Below are 21,374 nucleotides of genomic sequence, written 5' to 3'. Positions count from 1 at the left end.
GTTCAGGACTAAACCCTCTTTTCATTAGGCATAACTTTGCCAGCTGCTGACATTTGTAAATTCATTTCACATTTAATTATGTTAGTTTCAATCAACATATCAACAATAAAAACTGTATGATCATCAACAATTTTGTATTCAAATCTCAAATGCATAAATCAATAATAATGCCTAGTCCATTTATAACTATTTTATGTAATTTTGTGTATATGTGCAGTCTCCGGAACTTCGAGTTAGACATTATCGATTAATATTTAAATTATATGCCTCGTTTGTTTTTGAACGGTGTTAAGGTCATAACCAATTGCAAAACAAATTGCATTATGAAATCCTCAATTCAGACTCGAACTCGAGACCTTCAGACACCCAAGAAAGGTCGGTAACCTCGTTTGTTTTTAATCTGATTCCCAATGGATGAACGAGAAATTGTAGAGACAGATTCACTTTAGCATTACGTTATTACTTCATCTTGAAACATTCTTATGTGATGACTGAAGAACTCAACTTTTTCTTGACACCACGCTATTAGTACATTTTTATTTATTATACACACAAAATAATAATAGAAAAAAAAACAACAAATATGATCTTAATCTCGACCAAATACCAACTAATAGTCTCCTCATTTTTTTTTTTTTTTCCCTCTGTTGATAGCATCATCAAAACAGAGAACTAAACTTTGACAGATATGGACCACATGAATCATGGACTTAAATGATGATGTTTTACATGGCGCTTGAATATGTCTTCTTAGCAAGCCACTTCTGTAATAGAACCATAGCTTCTTTCGGCTTGTACTGTGCCACTGAATGACTCGCACCCTATACAATTCCAAGTTCACTTAGCATTTATATATACATACTGTATATATAAAAGATGCTATGGCAAACATTTATATGGTAGAAACGAGCATGCAAGGGGTCGAATGTCTTTTTTATAAGAATTTATTTGCTTCGATGTTAGAATGGTGAAGTTTAATGAACCGCATTCGACTAAGAAACCCTGTCCCCAACCTGGACTCATACCCGTCGGGTCCTCATTTAGTTACTAAATATCGGGTTATCGGGTTTCCCTATGGGTAAATGGGGATCTCCATTTACTTATTAACTCTCGGGTAAAGAGTTTTTCCGCTGTTATAGAATGTCGTTATATCCCCGTTGTTAGTCATTTCATTCACCATTTACATATTTCTATTTTTGTTTCAATAATGGTATTATATATTAAATATATTAATATTAAAATGAGTACAGAATCTAAATGACTATATATAAATATCAAACACTACAATACCACATTGTAGCTTAAATTATTATTGTTATTGAATTTTATGATTTTTTTTCCAAACCAGTCCCGAGACCCAAACCCGCAAAAAATTAAAATCATCCTCATACATGGCCATATACCTGAATACCCGGACCGAAATCCAGCCAAAAAGTGTAAGGTTTCGGATGGTACGGGTCCTTTTTACCATCCCTACTTATATAACCATATAAAATAACACGATCGTGACAAAAAGTGGGATGTAACTTACCTTAATTGTAGCATAACTCATTGAGAAATTATCTTGTGCATATGTCATTTCATATCTACAAAAACAACCATGAAAATCAATCGATACTTTTAAGTTTTAATCAAGTAACACATAAAGATTGTATTCGAATATATCTCACCCTCCGACTTGATCACCAACATAGAATGGTTCCCATGGCTTATCTAATCCAAGATTTAGAGCAGCTATCCATTGCTCAACTCCAACATATGGAAATGTCATACCATGATCACCACTACAAAAAAAAAAAAAAAAAAAAAAAAAAAAAATTTAAATTGTCACGTACATTACTAAAGTTACTGGTTAAGGTAATATAACTGTTCTAGATGCCTTAAAATTAAAAGGAGTATGTTTTTTTTTTTTTTGTCCAAAAAGATTAAAATATGAAAATTTGAAATTTGGGGTAATATTGTCACATGATAGCAACATCGTCACTACCTAGACGCAGCGGCGGAACTTGAACCCGCTCACAAGTGGCGCAAAACTAATGACAGAGGTAAACATTAAAAAAAAACCTTATTTTTTGATTATATAAAAAAATTTAGTGTAAATTTTTTCCCCCCTAAATCCAGGTGGGGCGGGTACCCCTTTTGGGTTACCCTATGTTCCGCCACTGCCTAGACGCAACAACATTATGTTACCTTTTGGGCTCTTTGACCATTAAGTATTTATACATTTATAATTTCGATTAAAAGATTACCTGAAGATTAGAGCTTGACAAGTTTTACTAACAAGTTTCTTATGGTAGGCAAAACTACTAAAGATATCATATGAATATATGATTCTGTGTCATTTTTCCCTTCAAGATAATGCAACGTTGTGTTGAACAACTCCCATTTTCCTATCGTTCCCTACACGCATAGCGTTGAATACAGCTTAATAATCATCCTGAATTCGTACCTCGTTCATGGCGCATCAAATCAAGTCGACGTACCTCACGTATATTAAGAGCTTCTTGCACAGCCTTATCGTTTGCCCAATATATTATAAAATCATAATAGTACTCCTAAAAACAAACATTAAAAACACGAAAGTGTCATCGTCTTCACAACCATATTTGTTGTGTTTATGTTAACAAACTGAGATTGAGGATTACTGGGCAATACGGCTTCAAATCGTCATTATCACAAAGTGGATCTAAAATATTTTTGATGTTGATTTTGCTTGTGCACTGAAATTTAAGATAAATCTAAATGGTTACATATTTTAGGAAGCTAAGATATTTTAAAAATCATCACAATTAAATTAATTACCTCCTCGTATTTTTGAAGACTACAACAACAACAACAACAACAACAATACCCAATCCCGCGCCTGCGAGGTATGGGGGAGGTAAGATGTAGATAATCCTTCCTCTACCCTAAACTAGAAGAGAAGTCGTTTCTGTTACCACGAGTCGAGAGAATTCTCCACCCACGGGAAAGGAAATTCATCCCCCTCTCTACTCCAGGGTATTTTTGAAGACTGTTTAAGCATAACGAGTTTGCTGTAGCAGTAGTGTTCACATAATCGCCATGACAATTTTCTACTGCCGACTGGTAATTAAAATCAAAGTAACTGCAAGTAAAACTTATACCAAGTAAAATGACGATTTGTTTAACATGATTGAGTTACCTTATATATACCATCAGATATCAGAGCCATACGATGAGCATATTCAACTCGATAATTGAAATCCATAAATTTATCTGTGAGAGGGCTGCAAAGAATGTAACCCTACATTCAAGAAATCGAGATTAGTTATTAGTTATATATTTTTATATTTAAAGATGAAGTTGTGAGGTTTGCATTGTGAGTCATTTACTTGAATATTCAATGCTGGTTGATCGCCTCGTTCATTAGCTACAAACAAGAGTGTTTAGAGATCACAACTTATAAATTTATAATAATTCAATGAACCAACAAATTAAGATTATTACCATTGTACACTTCTAGAGTAATGATAGGTGTAACGATGCCCATGTAAGAAATGCCCGATATGTATAATGGATTCGATATAAACTTAGGATGGTCGATAAGAAACTGTTGTACATCAAATAAAACAATTTTCGTTATGAAAATCTTGAATTTAACACAAATAAAAAAGATTGTATGTTTAACACAATTTTCGTGCCCCGTCCTGTGTGCTTAACTTGCTCGAGAGTGTGAGACGAAAATTTTTTTGGGGCGGGGATTTATCGGGCACAAAAATTTTCTGGGTAAAATGGGACACTACTTTGTTACCTTACGGGGATGGGGGGTTAAACATTGGTTCGCTTAAAAGTAAAAATCTAGCGCTTTTAGGCAAATGGTGGTGGAGGTTTAAAACCGAGACCAACTGTTTGTGGACCAAAATTATTCAAAGCATTCATGGAATTGACGGTGGCTTACGGGCGGAAGATGGGCGTGCTCATATTCCATCCGTAGGCATTTGGCATAACATCATTCTTGCAGGCAATCATATCGAGAATTTGCAGATTTCCTTCAAAAGCTCTTTCACAAAGTCAATTGGAGATGGAAGCTCAACATCCTTTTGGAAAGACTCGTGGTGCGGCTCTGACTGTTTTAAAAACATATTCCCAAGAATTTTTAGATTGGAAAGCAACCCGGATGCTACTGTCAAAGACCGTGTGGTGGTATCAGAAAGCAATGTCGCGCAGCTTGTCGGGAATTGGGTGAGGCAGCCTACAGGGAGAACATTGGGAGAACTTGATGAGATTAGTAAGCTTCTTTCGTCAGTTAATGTAACATTCAGCCCACAAATAACTTGGAAATGGAATCTCGTGTCAAATGGTATTTTTACTGTTAAATCTTTAGCTCGTATTATTGATGCTCATTTATTAGAGAATTCTATTGTGGGGTCACACGAAACCTTGAGAAATACGCTTGTTCCTAAAAAGTTGGAAGTCTTTGTTTGGAGGGCATTAAGGAAGAGGCTACCGGTAAGGGTTGAGCTTGATAAGCGGGGTATCGACCTTCACTCTATTAGATGCCCCGTTTGTGATGGCGATATCGAATCGGTAGAACATTCTTTAATCTCGTGCAAGCTTTCGGTGGAGATTTGGTCTCGGGTTTTCAAATGGTGGGGCTTTGGTAATCTAGCAAATCCTGGCTTAAATGATATACTTCGTGGCAAAGCACCTCAAAATATGTCGAGTCTTGGTTCAAAAATATGGCAAGCCGTCGAATGGGTTTGTGCTTATACTATTTGGAAGAATCGGAATACGGCGGTGTTCAAAAATAAAAGCTCGTGTGCCCCGGTGATCCTAAACGAGATACAAGTTTTGTCATATGATTGGATCTCGGGTCGAATCAAAGGGAAAGATATTGATTGACAATCGTGGCTTACTAGTCCTTATACTTTTCTAGATTAATTTTGTCTTGTTTTTACTTCGGTTTCGTTGCTGTAACACTTCCTCTAGGCTATCTCAGTCTAATGGATGTATTTGTTGAGCTTCCTGGACATATAGTATGTTTGTAAATAAATGCCCAGTGATATTGTACATAATCTTCGTGAGTAATACATAGTTCATCTTCTTGCTTTAAAAAAAAAAAAAAGATTGTATGTTTAAGACCTTTTTAAGAAACTCGTTAGCTTGTTTTGCCACAATACTGTCACTGCTAATCGATGCTTCTTTTGTTGTTGCATAGGCAAATCCAGTGCCAGCAGGCATATCAACAAATATTATACTCCCTCCGTCCCAGATTAATTGTCCCCAGACAAAAAACACACAGTTTTAGAAAATTTCACTAACTTTATTTCTCCACCAATGAAATATCTTCTCTCTCCAGATCCACCAATGAAATATCTCCTTTCCTTTCTATTTATGAAAGTAGACAATTAATTTGGGACATCCCAAAATGGAATACTGGACAATAATTTAGGGACGGAGGTAGTACTTGCCATCTGAAAAATATAACCATAACCATTTATTATAAAGTACTTTTATATCACAGTATCATGTCAACAATGTTGCTAAATGTTTCTTTAAATAGGATAAATATAAATATAAATATAAATATAAATATAAATATAAATATAAATATATTGCCAATGTGGTGTCTTCAAAATTATTGCCAAAGTTTAAACTAAGTGGACCTAAAGCACAAATAATACATATGTGGGTCAACATGTCTCTCACAAATTTATGTATTAGGCACATGTGTATTTTACTAGCATACAAAAAAGTCAGAATAAGAAATAATTTACATCAAGGAGGTAGTTGGGATGAATTGACAACCCTTTTTTAATACAAAATTGGATTGAAACAGAGCACATATTGATAATACTTCAACATTAATGTTAAAACATGTTTCCCAAATTAAGTAGTTGAGCACTTAAAAACATATGAAATAATAACTTCAAAACATATGAAATTATACCAATTTGATTGAAAAATGTAAGAACAGCATAACAACCAGGACCACCAGTGAGATAAAATATAATCGGATCTTCTTTCGGGTTTCGCTCCGATTCGACAAAGTAGTAGAAAAACTGTGTTTCTTCCTTCTCACCAACTCCCACATAGCTTAAAATTTTCAAGCCCAAAAAATGCAACATTCAAAAATGTACATGTTTAAAGGTAAAATCATTATATCAATATAAATATTCTTTGAAAACAAATGAAGCAATGGTTAGCAGATAAGATACCCAGTTTCAAATGTGAAAGGAAATTGACCATCAAAACCAGGAAGTGTGTTGATGATGGATCTTGAATGGATCAAGTGTGCTTGAAACATCAACAGAGAAAACATAATAAATGTGGTTGATTTGCATCCCATATTTGTTGTAATGTAATGAAATGTAATGGTATCACTACACCAACAAATGAATGGATGTATAAGATAATGATCTTGAGGTCACACTACTATATAAACCTGCAAACTGTTGGTCCTACAAGTCTTGCAAGAAATAGTGTTTACCTTTTTTTTTTTTTTTTTTTTTTTGTCAAAAACTTAAATTAAAGTAAAAATGATCTTTTGCATATTCTGGAAAGGGAGGTGATCCTCGCACACCACTTTTTGATTCATCTACATCTAATTTACTATTATATCCTTAACTATACTTAAAATAATAATATAAGTTCAACTTTATAGGGGTATAACTGTGAATTTACAAGGCAAAAGTGTAGATGGATCAAAAAATAATGTGTGAGAATCACCTCCCTTCTGGAAAATAATGTGTTCAATTTATTGATTAGATTAAAAACACGTGTTTGTATTAAACTACAAGAATAAGATACTAGTAATCTCTAACCCTCTTTATAGTGCTTGTGTTTTTGTTTAGTGTATTGGTTATTGTGTTTTTGTTTTAGTGTTTGGTATGTCGTAGACTCGTAGGCCTTTTCTCGCTTGTATGTTTGAAGGAGGTTTCATTTTTGATGAAACCTTCTTTCATGTGTTATACGAAGTATACGTTTATCCCTTTTTTTTCACAAAAGAATAAAAAAAATCCGTAACCCTCTTAATTGAGGCATTAATGTAGTAACGATTTAATATTATAACACAAAAAATTTTATACAATTTGAGTGATATTTTGTAAAAAATTGTTTTTCAAAGTATGAATGTTTACATCCTTAAAACCATTAATTATCAAAATATAAGAGATTCTAAATGCTCGGTTTAGTGTTGTCATAAACGAAAAAATTACCATTTTGCAAAAAAAAAAAAAAAAAAAAAAAAGAAAAAATTAACATTTTGCAAAAAAAAAAAAAAGCTAGCTAGTGGAGTCCTTAGACTTCACACCATATAAACTAAATTTGTAATGTGAATCATGCTCGACTTGTACTTAAAAGTTAAAATACGTGCCAATCATGGCTTTAGCTTTGGTTAGACGTGGAGTTGGCTTGGATCTCGGTAGAAGATTTGGACAATTATACTCTGTGTCCATATTCTTTGCCGTAGTAACATTGGATCATTTTCATGTAAGGATGAGATCGGTACGGATATGGAACCGAAAATATCGAAATTGAAGTTGCCCAAAATCAAGAACTGAATATATATCTCAGTGATAACCTTCAAATTGATGAAATGTATGTAAGTGCTTAAAAGAACGTACTCCCTCCGTCTCATAATAAGTGTCTTGTTTGACTTTTCAAGGTCTTACTTGTAATAACCAGCATTTTTCTGTTAATTTATTTTAACGCCGTCTTTTTTTTAAAAAAAATAATATCTTTCGTTATCTAAATTTGTATCTTTTGTTGACTAGCGTTTTAATATTTCCCGTTATTTAATTATAACATCTCTCGTTACCCTAGCGTATTTAAAATATTTCGTTCGGTCAATTCACGCACCCGCTTTTAAACTCGAGGGACTAACCTTGTCACTTGGCCAAACTTGGTCAACTAGTCACCACCTCCCACCACTCACCTCTCATTCCTTCTCTTATCTCTTTCTTACTACTTCCACTTTTTCTCTCATTTCTTCAAACAAAGAATCATCATCTAATTCAAAACTAGCAAGCAAGCATCAAAACAAATTGTACTTTTGGAATCCTCTCATCATCCTCTACACATTGATACTAATTTCACTACTTGGGGTAAGGTTTCTAAAAACTCTATATTTTTGTTCTTGATGTTCTTGACTTGAAATGGTGTTAGTTAGTGTCTATGGCTCACTAGGTTGTTGTGTATGTAAATGGTTTGCTCGATTTTGTTGTTTTGAGTAACTAGCATGAATACTTGAAATGGGTTTGTTGAATCTTTGATTTTAGTTGATTAAATGTTAAAGTTCATGTATTAAATATGTTACTAGCATCATTAGCTTCGTCTTGATAGGTTGACTTAGAAAAACTTCACTAACATGATTAGTGATGTTGTGATTTTTGGTTAGAGTTTAATAGACTTAAATATGAACTTTTGATGCATTGAATGCTATGAAATGTTATTGATAAGTGTTTAGTTGCAATGTATGTTTAATTACCTTCGAAACGGCGTATCGTATGTGTAAATTGAATTCTCGAATCATGAAATGCATTTTATGAACTTGAAACTTTAAGGATGAACATTTAATGATCATTCGACACGGATTTAGTTATTGTAAATGATGTTTTTGTTTGATGAAATGTGTTTAGTTGTATTCCTCGTTAAATTACCTTTTCAACGATATAAGATACATGTTTAGAATGTATTCGATTCATAATTTGTGTTTGTTTGAAGTTTGGTTCGTGCATATAACAAAACTCAGCAACAGCACCTGGAAAGAAGGGCTTCGCGATCGCGGAGTCCTCTGTGCCTAAACCTTCGCGATCGCGGAGCAGTGATCTGAAAGAGCTGATCAAAGTCACTTTACGTTTTCACAGTTTCACCCCCGCTTACTCGCAACTCAGATTAACATGAAACTTGGCCAACATGTTTATATATGACTACTAATTGAAGAAAAATTGTCGTATACCCGAACCAACTGTAGCGACCCGACAAAATCGTCATTGACGGCGCCGTCTACTTAGGTCCCGTTACGTGGTCATAAGTCTTTAAAACAACGTTTGACCAAAAGATATGTCGCATTCATTTCAAATGTAAAGATTGTTCAAAGTTTACAAGAATAGTTCCACCACAAGTTACGTTACAAAGTTATAAGTACAAATGAAACTTATGCGACACAATTTAAAAGTAGCCAAAAGACTCTCCATGTATGCATATATACTCGACATCCAATGCAAGTATCAAAATAATGAGCGGAAGCATGTATCATGTATCGTTCAAGGACCTGAGAAAAACATAGAAATCTGTCAACGAAAACGTTGGTGAAATCATAGGTTTAAGTAAGTAAGTACAAATGAACCACAAGATTTATAACATTTCAATAATAGTTAACCATTCCAAAAATTTGTTATCACGAGCACCCAATTATCAATGCTTAACATTCCTTCCATAGAACCCCATCACCTTAGTGCTAGAACATACACCGTTTCTCGAAAATATATTTCATTCGTAAACGGTAGCGAACCGTTTGAATGAGGGTTTGTCAAACCCATATGACCATATAACATAAGTTCTCGCTTACACCCGGCAAGTGTAACTAATGATAATCGAATTGAGGATTTTTGTTCTAAACTCGTATGTAGAATGTTTGTTTTCCTGTACTTGTGTTCACTTAGTTAAAAAGGAACGTTTATGTTTTCTCATCCCAAATATAAGTTTCAAAAGTGTAAAAGTGGGACTATGATCTCACCTTGAGTGCACGAGTAGTAAAGTACTTCAACAAGTAAACGTGTGCAAAGAACAATGCTAGTCTTGACCTAAATAATAGGTTGTATCAATAACGGTAAACACGATAGGTCAAAGATGTTCAATTAGTCTTATGGCTCGTTACGACTCGAATACTACAACATGTGAGTCAAATTGTCATGTTTCATGCAAGATACGAGTATAAAAGCATGTTAGAACGATTTGCACAAACATTTGGTTAAGTTTGATTAAAAGTCAACTTGGTCGGGTCAAAGTCAACGAAAAAGTCAACACATTCGGGTCGGGTCCCGAACTATTTCTCTGAGGTTTTTAATCATATATGAGCACGTTAGAACAAGTTACATGTGAATCGGAGGTGCGTAGCATAGTAAACATTTTTCAAAAAATGACCAACGAAGACAGAAGCCTGTCAGTGTATCTGGACGGCGTCCAGATTGTTTGGACGGCATCCAGCTTTGAAGGCTGGGACGGCGTCCAAAGATCTGGACGGCGTCCAGCTTTGAAATCTGGGACGGCGTCCAAGGATCTGGACGGCGTCCAGATTGGTATTCAAGTCTGATGCAGAAACTCCTAAGTGCACGAACCAAAAACCAAACTAACACATTTTATGATCCGCAAACAACCAAGACATGTATCTTATATCATCGAAAAGCTCTTTTGACAAGGAACACAACTAGATACATTTCCTAAATCAAGTTCATCATTTAAGACAACAAAAACCTCGTCGAATGATCGTTAAACGTTCAAAATCAATGTTTCAAGTTCATCAAATGCATTTTAAGTTTCGGGAAACCAATTCACACATATGATATGCCGTTTTAAAGGTAATCAAACACACATTGCAACCAAACACTTATCAACAACATTTCATAGCATTTGATGCATCAAAAGTTCATATTAAGCCTATCAAACCCTAACCAAAATCTCAAAACCAATAATCATGTTAATGTAAGGTTTTCATGTCAATCAACACACCAAAACGAAGCTAATGAAGTAAGTAACACTTTGAACATACAAACATTAACATCTAAACACATTTCATCATCCAAAATCAAAGATTTAACAAACACTTTTTCAAGTTCATGCTAGTTATGTCAAATCACAAGATCGAGCATACAATTTACATATACGACATCACAATGAGCCATAGACACTAATTAACACACTTTTAAGTCAAGAACACTAAGATTATGAAATTTAGAGTTTTTATAAAGTTACCCAATCGAGATGAAGTTAGTATCAAAACGTAGAGAATGAAGAGAGGATTCCAAATATGTAATTTGTTTTGATGTTAGCCTCCAAAATCGGATTTAGATGATGAATTAAGGATTGAATGTTGAGAGGATTTGGAAGTAGTAAAAGATGAGGATGAGAATGAATGGGTGAAAGGGGTTTGACCCTTTGACCTAGTCAAGGGTTTGATCCCTTTTCAAGTTTAGTCCCTCAACTTTCATTCGGGTGCGTGAATTACCTAAACGAGATAATTTAAAATGCGTATTAACGGGAGATGTTATAAATATATAACGGACTTTAAAATAGTTAAACGGAAAGTAACCGGAAAAAGGCGGGATGTTACATTACCTACTCCTTAAAAGAAATTTCGTCCCGAAATTTAAGTAGGCGTAGTAGTCGTTGTTTCTTCCTCGAGATCTTGCGTTTCCGAATTCACGAATAGATGAGGATACTTCCTTTGCATTTGATCTTGTCTTTCCCAAGTAAACTCGGGTCCCCTTTTGGCATTCCAACGGACCTTGACAATTGGAATTCGGCTTTGTTTTAACGTTTTGACGGAGGTGTCCACAATTTCAACCGGTTCCTCCACAAAATGAAGTTTGTCATCGATAGTAAGCTCCTCGAGAGGGATGACGAGTTCGGGTTCGGCTAAACACTTTTTCAAGTTAGATACATGGAAAGTAGGATGAACGAAACTCAGTTGAGGCAGAAGATCTAAACGATAAGCAATGGTTCCAACACGCTCCAAGATTTCGAAAGGACCAATATACCGCGGATTTAGCTTCCCGCGTTTCCCGAAATGAATTACACCTTTCCAAGGTGCGACTTTTAACATTACGCGATCACCGACTTGGAATTCGAGGTCGTTGCGTCTAGTGTCGGTATAGCTCTTTTGACGACTACGGGCCGTCCTAAGCCTATCTCGGATTTGAACGATCTTCTCGGTTGTTTCATGAATAAGTTCGGGACCGGTGATTTGTTTGTCGCCTACTTCGGCCCAACAAAGAGGAGAACGACATTTTCGGCCATATAATGCTTCGAATGGTGCGGCGTTAATACTCGCGTGATAACTATTGTTGTAGGAGAATTCGGTGAGAGGCAAGTGCTTATCCCAAGCTTTTCCAAAGTCGACAACGTAAGCTCGTAGCATGTCTTCCAAGGTTTGAATTGTGCGTTCGCTTTGTTCGTCGGTTTGTGGATGATATGCGGTGCTCATGTCTAAACGCGTTCCCAATGCTTCTTGCAAAGTACGCCAAAATCTAGAAACAAAACGGCCATCTCGGTCGGAGATAATCGATAAGGGTACACCGTGTCGGGCTACGATTTCTTTGATGTAGAGTTGTGCGAGTTTCTCCATGTTGTCGGTTTCCTTCATGGCTAGGAAGTGCGCGGATTTGGTGAGTCGGTCAACAATGACCCAAATAGTATCATAACCGCCAACCGTCTTTGGTAGTTTGGTGATAAAATCCATCGTTATCCTTTCCCATTTCCATTGCGGGATTTCGGGTTGTTGAATTAGTCCGGACGGTCTTTGATGTTCGGCTTTGACTTTGGAGCAAGTTAGGCACTTTCCAACATAAGTAGCGACGTCCCTTTTAATGTTCGGCCACCAATATTGTTCTTTGAGGTCGTGGTACATCTTATTGGCACCGGGGTGAATCGAATATCTTGACTTATGGGCTTCGTCTAAAATAAGGCTTCGCAAGTCCCCATAACTAGGTACCCAAATTCTTCCGGCGAAATATCGGAGTCTGGTTTCTTTAACTTCGAATCGAGAGGTGAGGACGTTCAAGTGTTCGAGAGAGATGTTTTCATCCTTGAGAGCTTCGTCTTGGGCTACACGAATTTGACTATTGAGGTTGGTGTGAATCGTGATGTTTAAAGCTCGGACACGAAGAGGCACCGTTCTTTTTTTTCGACTTAAGGCATCGGCTACTACGTTTGCCTTCCCGGGATGGTAACGAAGCTCGCAATCGTAATCGTTCAAAGTTTCAATCCACCGTCGTTGTCTCATGTTTAGTTGCTTTTGATCGAAGATGTGTTGAAGGCTTTTGTGATCGGTGAAGATAGTACTCTTGGTTCCATAAAGATAGTGTCTCCACATTTTAAGTGCAAAGACAACGGCTCCGAGTTCGAGATCATGAGTCGTGTAATTCCGTTCATGAATTTTTAGTTGTCGAGAGGCATAAGCAATGACTTTCTTCCGTTGCATCAATACACACCCAAAACCATGTTTCGAGGCATCGCAATATACAACAAAATCATCATTGCCTTCGGGAAGTGACAAGATAGGAGCGGTGGTTAGCTTTGTTTTCAAGATTTGAAATGCGGATTCTTGTTCGGTCGTCCAAATGAATTTCTTTCCCTTGTGAGTTAATGCGGTTAGAGGACGTGCAACCAAAGAGAAGTTTTCGATGAATCTACGATAGTACCCGGCGAGACCCAAGAATTGACGAATGTGAGTAGGAGTAGTAGGAGTCTCCCATTTACTAATGGCTTCGATTTTCGTGGGATCGACTTTAATACCTTGATCACTTACAACATGACCAAGAAATTGAACTTCCTTCAACCAAAATTCACACTTGGAGAATTTGGCATAAAGTCGTTCTTGTCTCAAGAGTTCAAGCACAAGTCGGAGATGTTGTTCGTGCTCTTCTTCATTTTTAGAATAGATCAATATGTCATCGATGAACACAATAACGAATTTATCGAGATACGGTTTTCACACGCGGTTCATAAGATCCATGAACACCGCCGGTGCGTTAGTGAGACCAAATGGCATGACAAGGAATTCATAACTACCATAACGAGTCCGGAAAGCGGTTTTGGAGACATCTTCCCCCTTAACCCTTAATTGATGATAACCCGAGCGGAGATCGATTTTCGAATATACACAAGACCCTTGTAGTTGATCAAAGAGGTCATCGATGCGAGGAAGAGGATATCGGTTCTTAACCATCAATTTATTTAGTTCACGATAATCAATGAACATTCGTAGGGATCCGTCTTTCTTTTTAACAAACAAAATCGGAGCGCCCCATGGTGAATGGCTAGGTTGGATAAAACCACGGTCAAGTAGTTCTTGGATTTGACTTTGCAATTCTTGCATTTCGGATGGAGCAAGTCTATATGGTGCACGTGCTACGGGTGCGGCTCCCGGAATAAGATCGATTTGGAATTCTACTGGTCGATGAGGTGGAAAACCCGGCAATTCGTCGGGAAATACATCGGAAAAGTCACTAACAATTGGCACATAATCGATATGCTTCTCATCGGACTCGACTTTCTTAACGTGGGCAAGGATCGCAAAACAACCCTTACGGAGTAGTTTTCTAACTTTAAGGCACGAAACGAGGTTGAGTCTGGTGCAACTCTTATCGCCATAAACAATCAAAGGTTCACCATTCTTGATAGGAATTCGGATTGCGTTAAGATCACAAAGGATGTGAGATTTCATTTTGACTAACCAATTCATACCGATTATTACATCAAAGCTTCCTAGTTCCATGGGTATCAAGTCAATTTCAAATTCCTTACCCAAAATGTTTAACGTACACCCCCGGTAATATGTGTCGGCACTTAATAGTTTCCCGTTAGCCACTTCAATGGTATAAGTGGTATCTAATGGAAGAGGTGGAGTGCTAAAAGAATGAGTCAAAGTCTTGGATACAAAGCATTTATCGGCACCCGAATCGAATAAGCAAGAGACATAAGAATTGTTGAGAAGAAACGTACCCGTGACTAGTTCAGTGTCATCCCGGGCTTCCTCGGTGTTGATGTTGAAAGCTCGGCCGCGCGTGTTGGGGTTATCTTTCTTCTTTGGTCATGCATTTCTATAATGACCCGTTTGGCCACATTCGTAACAAGTGCCCGTCTTTGGTGCATTGGGCCACTTTCGAGCGACGGGAGTGGCACTTTTACAATCGTTGGCCTTATGACCAATTCCTTGGCACCGATGGCAAATTAGCTTACTACATTCGCCAAAGTGATGTTTGTCGCATTTGTTGCAAAGAGGTAGATTTCCGGCATAACCCTTCTTGCCGTCGGAGGTGAAAGATTTCTTGGCAAATTCGACATCATTTCATATAGTCAAGGTGGCGTGTCAATCAAATTAAACAACGTGAGATTAAGATGAACTAAGAGTAGATATGAGTAGAAGCGTTCGAGTATAAATGCACAAGTAGTCAAGTAATTCCTACTTCAAGTCTATATGCCGATTGTAGTCTAGACTCACCAATGTACCCTATGACTCGAGGTTGACACCAATGAACTCTAAATCCCTACAACCAACGCTCTGATACCATCTGTAGCGACCCGACAAAATCGTCATTAACGGCGCCGTCTACTTAGGTCCCGTTACGTGGTCATAAGTCTTTAAAACAACGTTTGACCAAAAGATATGTCGCATTCATTTCAAATGTAAAGATTGTTCAAAGTTTACAAGAATAGTTCCACCACAAGTTACGTTACAAAGTTATAAGTACAAATGAAACTTATGCGACACAATTTAAAAGTAGCCAAAAGACGCTCCATGTATGCATATATACTTGACATCCAATGCAAGTATCAAAATAATGAGCGGAAGCATGTATCATGTATCGTTCAAGGACCTGAGAAAAACATAGAAATCTGTCAACGAAAACGTTGGTGAAATCATAGGTTTAAGTAAGTAAGTACAAATGAACCACAAGATTTATAACATTTCAATAATAGTTAACCATTCCAAAAATTTGTTATCACGAGCACCCAATTATCAATGCTTAACATTCCTTCCATAGAACCCCATCACCTTAGTGCTAGAACATACACCGTTTCTCGAAAATATATTTCATTCGTAAACGGTAGCGAACCGTTTGAATGAGGGTTTGTCAAACCCATATGGCCATATAACATAAGTTCTCGCTTACACCCGGCAAGTGTAACTAATGATAATCGAATTGAGGATTTTTGTTCTAAACTCGTATGTAGAATGTTTGTTTTCCTGTACTTGTGTTCACTTAGTTAAAAAGGAACGTTTATGTTTTCTCATCCCAAATATAAGTTTCAAAAGTGTAAAAGTGGGACTATGATCTCACCTTGAGTGCACGAGTAGTAAAGTACTTCAACAAGTAAACGTGTGCAAAGAACAATGCTAGTCTTGACCTAAACAATAGGTTGTATCAATAACGGTAAACACGATAGGTCAAAGATGTTCAATTAGTCCTATGGCTCATTACGACTCGAATACTACAACATGTGAGTCAAATTGTCATGTTTCATGCAAGATACGAGTATAAAAGCATGTTAGAACGATTTGCACAAACATTTGGTTAAGTTTGATTAAAAGTCAACTTGGTCGGGTCAAAGTCAACAAAAAAGTCAACACGTTCGGGTCGGGTCCCGAACTATTTCTCTGAGGTTTTTAATCATATATAAGCACGTTAGAACAAGTTACATGTGAATCGGAGGTGCGTAGCATAGTAAACATTTTTCGAAAAATGACCAACTAAGACAGAAGCCTGTCAGTGTATCTGGACGGCGTCCAGATTGTTTGAACGGCGTCCAGCTTTGAAGGCTGGGACGGCGTCCAAAGATCTGGACGGCGTCCAGCTTTGAAATCTGGGACGGCGTCCAAGGATCTGGACGGCGTCCAGATTGGTATTCAAGTCTGATGCAGAAACTCCTAAGTGCACGAACCAAAAACCAAACTAACACATTTTATGATCCGCAAACAACCAAGACATGTATCTTATATCATCGAAAAGCTCTTTTGACAAGGAACACAACTAGATACATTTCCTAAATCAAGTTCATCATTTAAGACAACAAAAACCTCGTCGAATGATCGTTAAACGTTCAAAATCAATGTTTCAAGTTCATCAAATGCATTTTAAGTTTCGGGAAACCAATTCACACATATGATATGCCGTTTTAAAGGTAATCAAACACACATTGCAACCAAACACTTATCAACAACATTTCATAGCATTTGATGCATCAAAAGTTCATATTAAGCCTATCAAACCCTAACCAAAATCTCAAAACCAATAATCATGTTAATGTAAGGTTTTCATGTCAATCAACACACCAAAACGAAGCTAATGAAGTAAGTAACACTTTGAACATACAAACATTAACATCTAAACACATTTCATCATCCAAAATCAAAGATTTAACAAACACTTTTTCAAGTTCATGCTAGTTATGTCAAATCACAAGATCGAGCATACAATTTACATATACGACATCATAATGAGCCATAGACACTAATTAACACACTTTTAAGTCAAGAACACTAAGATTATGAAATTTAGAGTTTTTAGAAAGTTACCCAATTGAGATGAAGTTAGTATCAAAACGTAGAGAATGAAGAGAGGATTTCAAATATGTAATTTGTTTTGATGTTAGCCTCCAAAATCGGATTTAGATGATGAATTAAGGATTGAATGTTGAGAGGATTTGGAAGTAGTAAAAGATGAGGATGAGAATGAATGGGTGAAAGGGGTTTGACCCTTTGACCTAGTCAAGGGTTTGATCCCTTTTCAACTTTAGTCCCTCAACTTTCGTTCGGGTGCGTGAATTACCTAAACGAGATAATTTAAAACGCGTATTAACGGGAGATGTTATAAATATATAACGGACTTTAAAATAGTTAAACGGAAAGTAACCAGAAAAAGGCGGGATGTTACACCAACCCCGTTGACTTTGACTTTGACCAAGTTTGACTTTTAGTCAAACTTAACCAAAAACTTATGCAATCGTTCTAATCTTCTTTTATACTTGATTCTTGCATGAAACTTGACAACGTGACTCACATGCTATATATTCGAGTCGTAACGAGCCATAGGAGTAATTGAACACATTTTGACCGACCTTGTGTCTTACCCGGTATTGATACAACTTACTTGTTTAGGTCAAGACTAAACAACTTTCATGCACACGTTTACTTTGTGAAGTACCTTTATACTCGTGCACTCAAGGTGAGATCATAGTCCCATCTTTTCAACAACTTTTACTCTTTTAAATCATGGGATGAGAAACATATACGGTTTATACTTTTATACTTTGAACACAAGTACGAAAACAAACATTCCACGTGCGAGTTAGAACAAAATGCCTCAATTCAATTATTCTTAGTTACACTTGTATGGTGTAAGCGCGAACTTATGTTGTGTGGATCCATACGGGCTTGACGAGCCCTCATACGGACGGTTCACTACCGTTAGCGGATGAAATATATTTTCGGGTATAGTGTAGGTTCTAACACTATGATAACGGGGTTCGTATACAGTTAAGTCTTGATAATTGGGTGCTCCACAAACAAACAACATCTTTGGAATGCAAACGATTTGGATAATAAACTTATACTAAATCTTGTGGTTCAAAAACAACATTTACAAATACACCTATGATTTCACTAACGTTTTTCGTTGACAGTTTTCTATATGTTTATCAGGTTTATGATTGGCTACTTAATACATGCTTCCTGATACTTTGATTTCTTTCTTGGAGTCAAGCATACATGCATACGCTAGTGATAGTACATTTGGATTCAAACTTAAGTGTATATGCATACGCTATTGATAGCATTCGTGATTTTCAACTTATATTATGTCGCAAGTTATTTCATTTACACTTTGTAACTTTTGTAAACTTAAACTTGTTGTCGAACCGTTTGGTAACTTAAAATATTGCAAGTCATACACATTTCAAATGAATGCGACATAATTTTGGTCAAACGTGTCTCATTTAGGGACTATGACCACGTAACGGGACCTAAGTTGACGGTGCCGTTAATGGGGATTTTGTCGGGTCGTCACATGTGGTATCAGAGCGTTGGTTGTAGGGATCTTGGATATGCATTAATGTGTCTGACAGAGTCGTTAGGACGCATTAGTGAGTCTAGACTACAACCCGATAGTTAGCCATTGCATTCTGACATACATTTGCTATAGATAGCACTTACCTTGACTACTTGTGCATTAATACTTGAAACTTTCTACGGTGAACTCCTTAATTGTACCTAACTCTCGTCATGCGAACCCGTACCCTGCCACTTTCTGGTAACACACGTAAATTTAAGATTCATACGCGTAAGGATGACGCAACTTCATTCGTTAAACTAGTTTGGAAATTCCGTCTTCCCATGTTTTTCGCCGCCGTCCCGGCTTACTATCTACCAGTGTGGTAAATCGTTCACAACTATTATGGTCACTACTCACTACAGATATTACACTAGTGCTCCTCATTATATATCACCATTCGTTACTACTACCACTACTATTGATGAGTATAATCATCACTACCTATCACTACTGTTGTGTACTACTCGTTACCATGATTCATTACTCTCTTTATACTTAAGGATGCCACTAATCGACTTTGAACGTTTTGACATGAACAATCAGTTATACATTTCCCGCGAGAAACACATTTTAAGAGATTGCACTAACTCTTTCGATTAAATACGAGTCTTGTTAAAGATGTCGTTGCACCTTGTTCATTTGCAATCTTCACGATTACACAAACTTAACCATGTGGAGAGGTGTTGGAATGGAGGTATGAACTAGCGAAATATAACGACACTTTATCGACGTGGTTATATTATGGTAGGTCATACCAAAGTTCTAATGGCTCAAAATGATGGTGGGTAAAGAATTCAAAATATATTTAATACCTCTAGACCTAGAAAACTCCAATGTAATTTGGTATGGATTGGTAACAAGACAAAATCCAACATTCCTTGTGATCTCAAAACCATTTGTATCCCTATCGAGAACGGTGAACCCTTGATCGTTTATAAAAAAAGAGTTGCACCGAGCTCAACCTCATTTCGTGCCTCAACGTTGAAAAATATCTTCGTAAAGGTTGGTTTACAATTCTAGCTAACGTTAAGAAAGTCGAAACCGATGAAAAGCGTATCGAAGATGTACCGATGGTTAGTGACTTTTCCGATATTTTTCCCGAGGAACTACCTGGACTTCCACCTCATAGGCCATTGAATTCCAAATCAATCTTATACTAGGAGCCGCACCCGTAGCACGTGCACTGTATAGAATCACTCCATCCAAAATGCAAGAATTACAAAGTCAACTCCAAGAACTACTTGACCGTGGTTTTATCCGACCTAGCCATCCACCATAGGGAGCTCCAATCCTATTCGTTAAGAAGAAAAATGGTTCCCTAAGAATGTGAATCGATTATCGTGAACTAAATAAATTACCGGGTGAGAATCGATATCCTCTTCCCCGTACCTATGACTTCTTGATTAATTACAAGGCACTCGTGTGTATTTCAAAATCGACCTCCATTCCGGTTATCATCAATTGAGGGTTAAGGGAGAAGATGTCTCCAAAACCGTTTTTCGAACTCGCTATGTGTAATACCCTTCAGAATCCACTAACGGAATATTAACTCCTGGTCCCACAGTTAGCGGTCACGCCCTCTATATGAGACGTTTCCGAAAAGTATTCGCATTAATTATCAAATCAAGCCATTTATTAAAAATAATGTAACTGAAAAACATTTGACATAAATGACTAAGGTCTATGAACCCAAAACATCTTGAAATAAAGTAGTTTAAATGCGAATGTTTGTTCTTGAATCGAAAACGATAAATATGCTGGACGCCGTCCAGTTCTAACAGCAAACAGCATAATAACTTCAGATAAGCGGAAGCACTACCTCTAAGTACCTGAGATGAAACATGAAAAATGTCAACGAAAAACTTTGAGTGAAACTACAGGTTTAGGAAATCATTTCGTAAGTTAGCCCATAAGATTTTCTTAGAAAACATCATAGGAAAAGAATACATTATCATGAGCACTTGATTATAAAGCTTTAACCTTTGCGTAGGCCGAGCCCACGTCTTCAGTTTACCCTATCTTGGCGATACACAGATCAAGTGTACGAGTTACAACAAAATAAGCACCAGTTATGTTGCGGTGAGGTTTGTCAAACCTAACGGTACCGTCCCTATAAGTCGAGCTTACAAAGTAACTAATATAATCAAGCTAAGGAATTTTTGATCTGAACTCATATGTATAGTCATTTAAGTACTTGTGCCTAATATGTAAAATATTTGTAAAAAGCATGCATCTCATCCCTGTAAAAACGTAGTAGGGACTGTAGACTCACCTTAGCAAAAGCACTTGTAATTTCTTAGCAACACGTACGATTGTCAAACAATCTCGACTGAACAACGTAACCTAAATAAGTAAATCATCTTAAGTACACACTTATAGGTCAAAACATGTCAACCCATAGTGTACGCAAAGTCCTAGTGCTCAGACTGACTCAACGAACAAGTAAAAGTCAACTAATCCATGCAAGTCAACAAAAGTCAACCAAAGTCAACCCTAAAGTCAACTTGGTCAAAGTGGTCAACTAAAGTCAAACATCTCAGTAGGTCATACAAACATGATCAATAAGTCAAACCTAGGTCA

General features: G+C 36.8%; 1 protein-coding gene and 1 pseudogene across 1 annotated transcript; one reads left to right on the top strand and one right to left on the bottom strand.

Annotated features, from left to right (window-relative positions):
• Nucleotides 1-521: 521 nt before the first annotated feature.
• LOC139864145 (serine carboxypeptidase-like 7) lies at nucleotides 522-3,511 on the bottom strand (annotated as a pseudogene).
• A 7-nt stretch (nucleotides 3,512-3,518) lies between these two features.
• On the top strand, nucleotides 3,519-4,863 carry LOC139864144 (uncharacterized). The gene is made up of 2 exons (XM_071852732.1): nucleotides 3,519-3,576; nucleotides 3,833-4,863. Exons 1-2 carry the CDS (start codon nucleotides 3,519-3,521, stop codon nucleotides 4,861-4,863), a joined length of 1,089 nt encoding a protein of 362 aa, XP_071708833.1.
• Nucleotides 4,864-21,374: the final 16,511 nt, after the last annotated feature.

Source organism: Rutidosis leptorrhynchoides, chromosome 8, assembly GCF_046630445.1.
Source record: "Rutidosis leptorrhynchoides isolate AG116_Rl617_1_P2 chromosome 8, CSIRO_AGI_Rlap_v1, whole genome shotgun sequence".
In the NCBI taxonomy this organism is placed as follows: domain Eukaryota; kingdom Viridiplantae; phylum Streptophyta; class Magnoliopsida; order Asterales; family Asteraceae; genus Rutidosis; species Rutidosis leptorrhynchoides.
Note: the sequence above shows the minus strand (reverse complement) of the source record. Positions and strands in the feature narration are given on the sequence as shown.

Excerpts from the sequence above, each read along its gene's own strand:
- LOC139864144 (XM_071852732.1), top strand. The coding sequence starts at position 3,519 with ATGCCCGATATGTATAATGGATTCGATATAAACTTAGGATGGTCGATA. Across the intron at positions 3,577-3,832 it reads ATGGTCGATAAGAAACTGTT|GCAAATGGTGGTGGAGGTTT; the intron begins GTACATCAAATA and ends TAGCGCTTTTAG.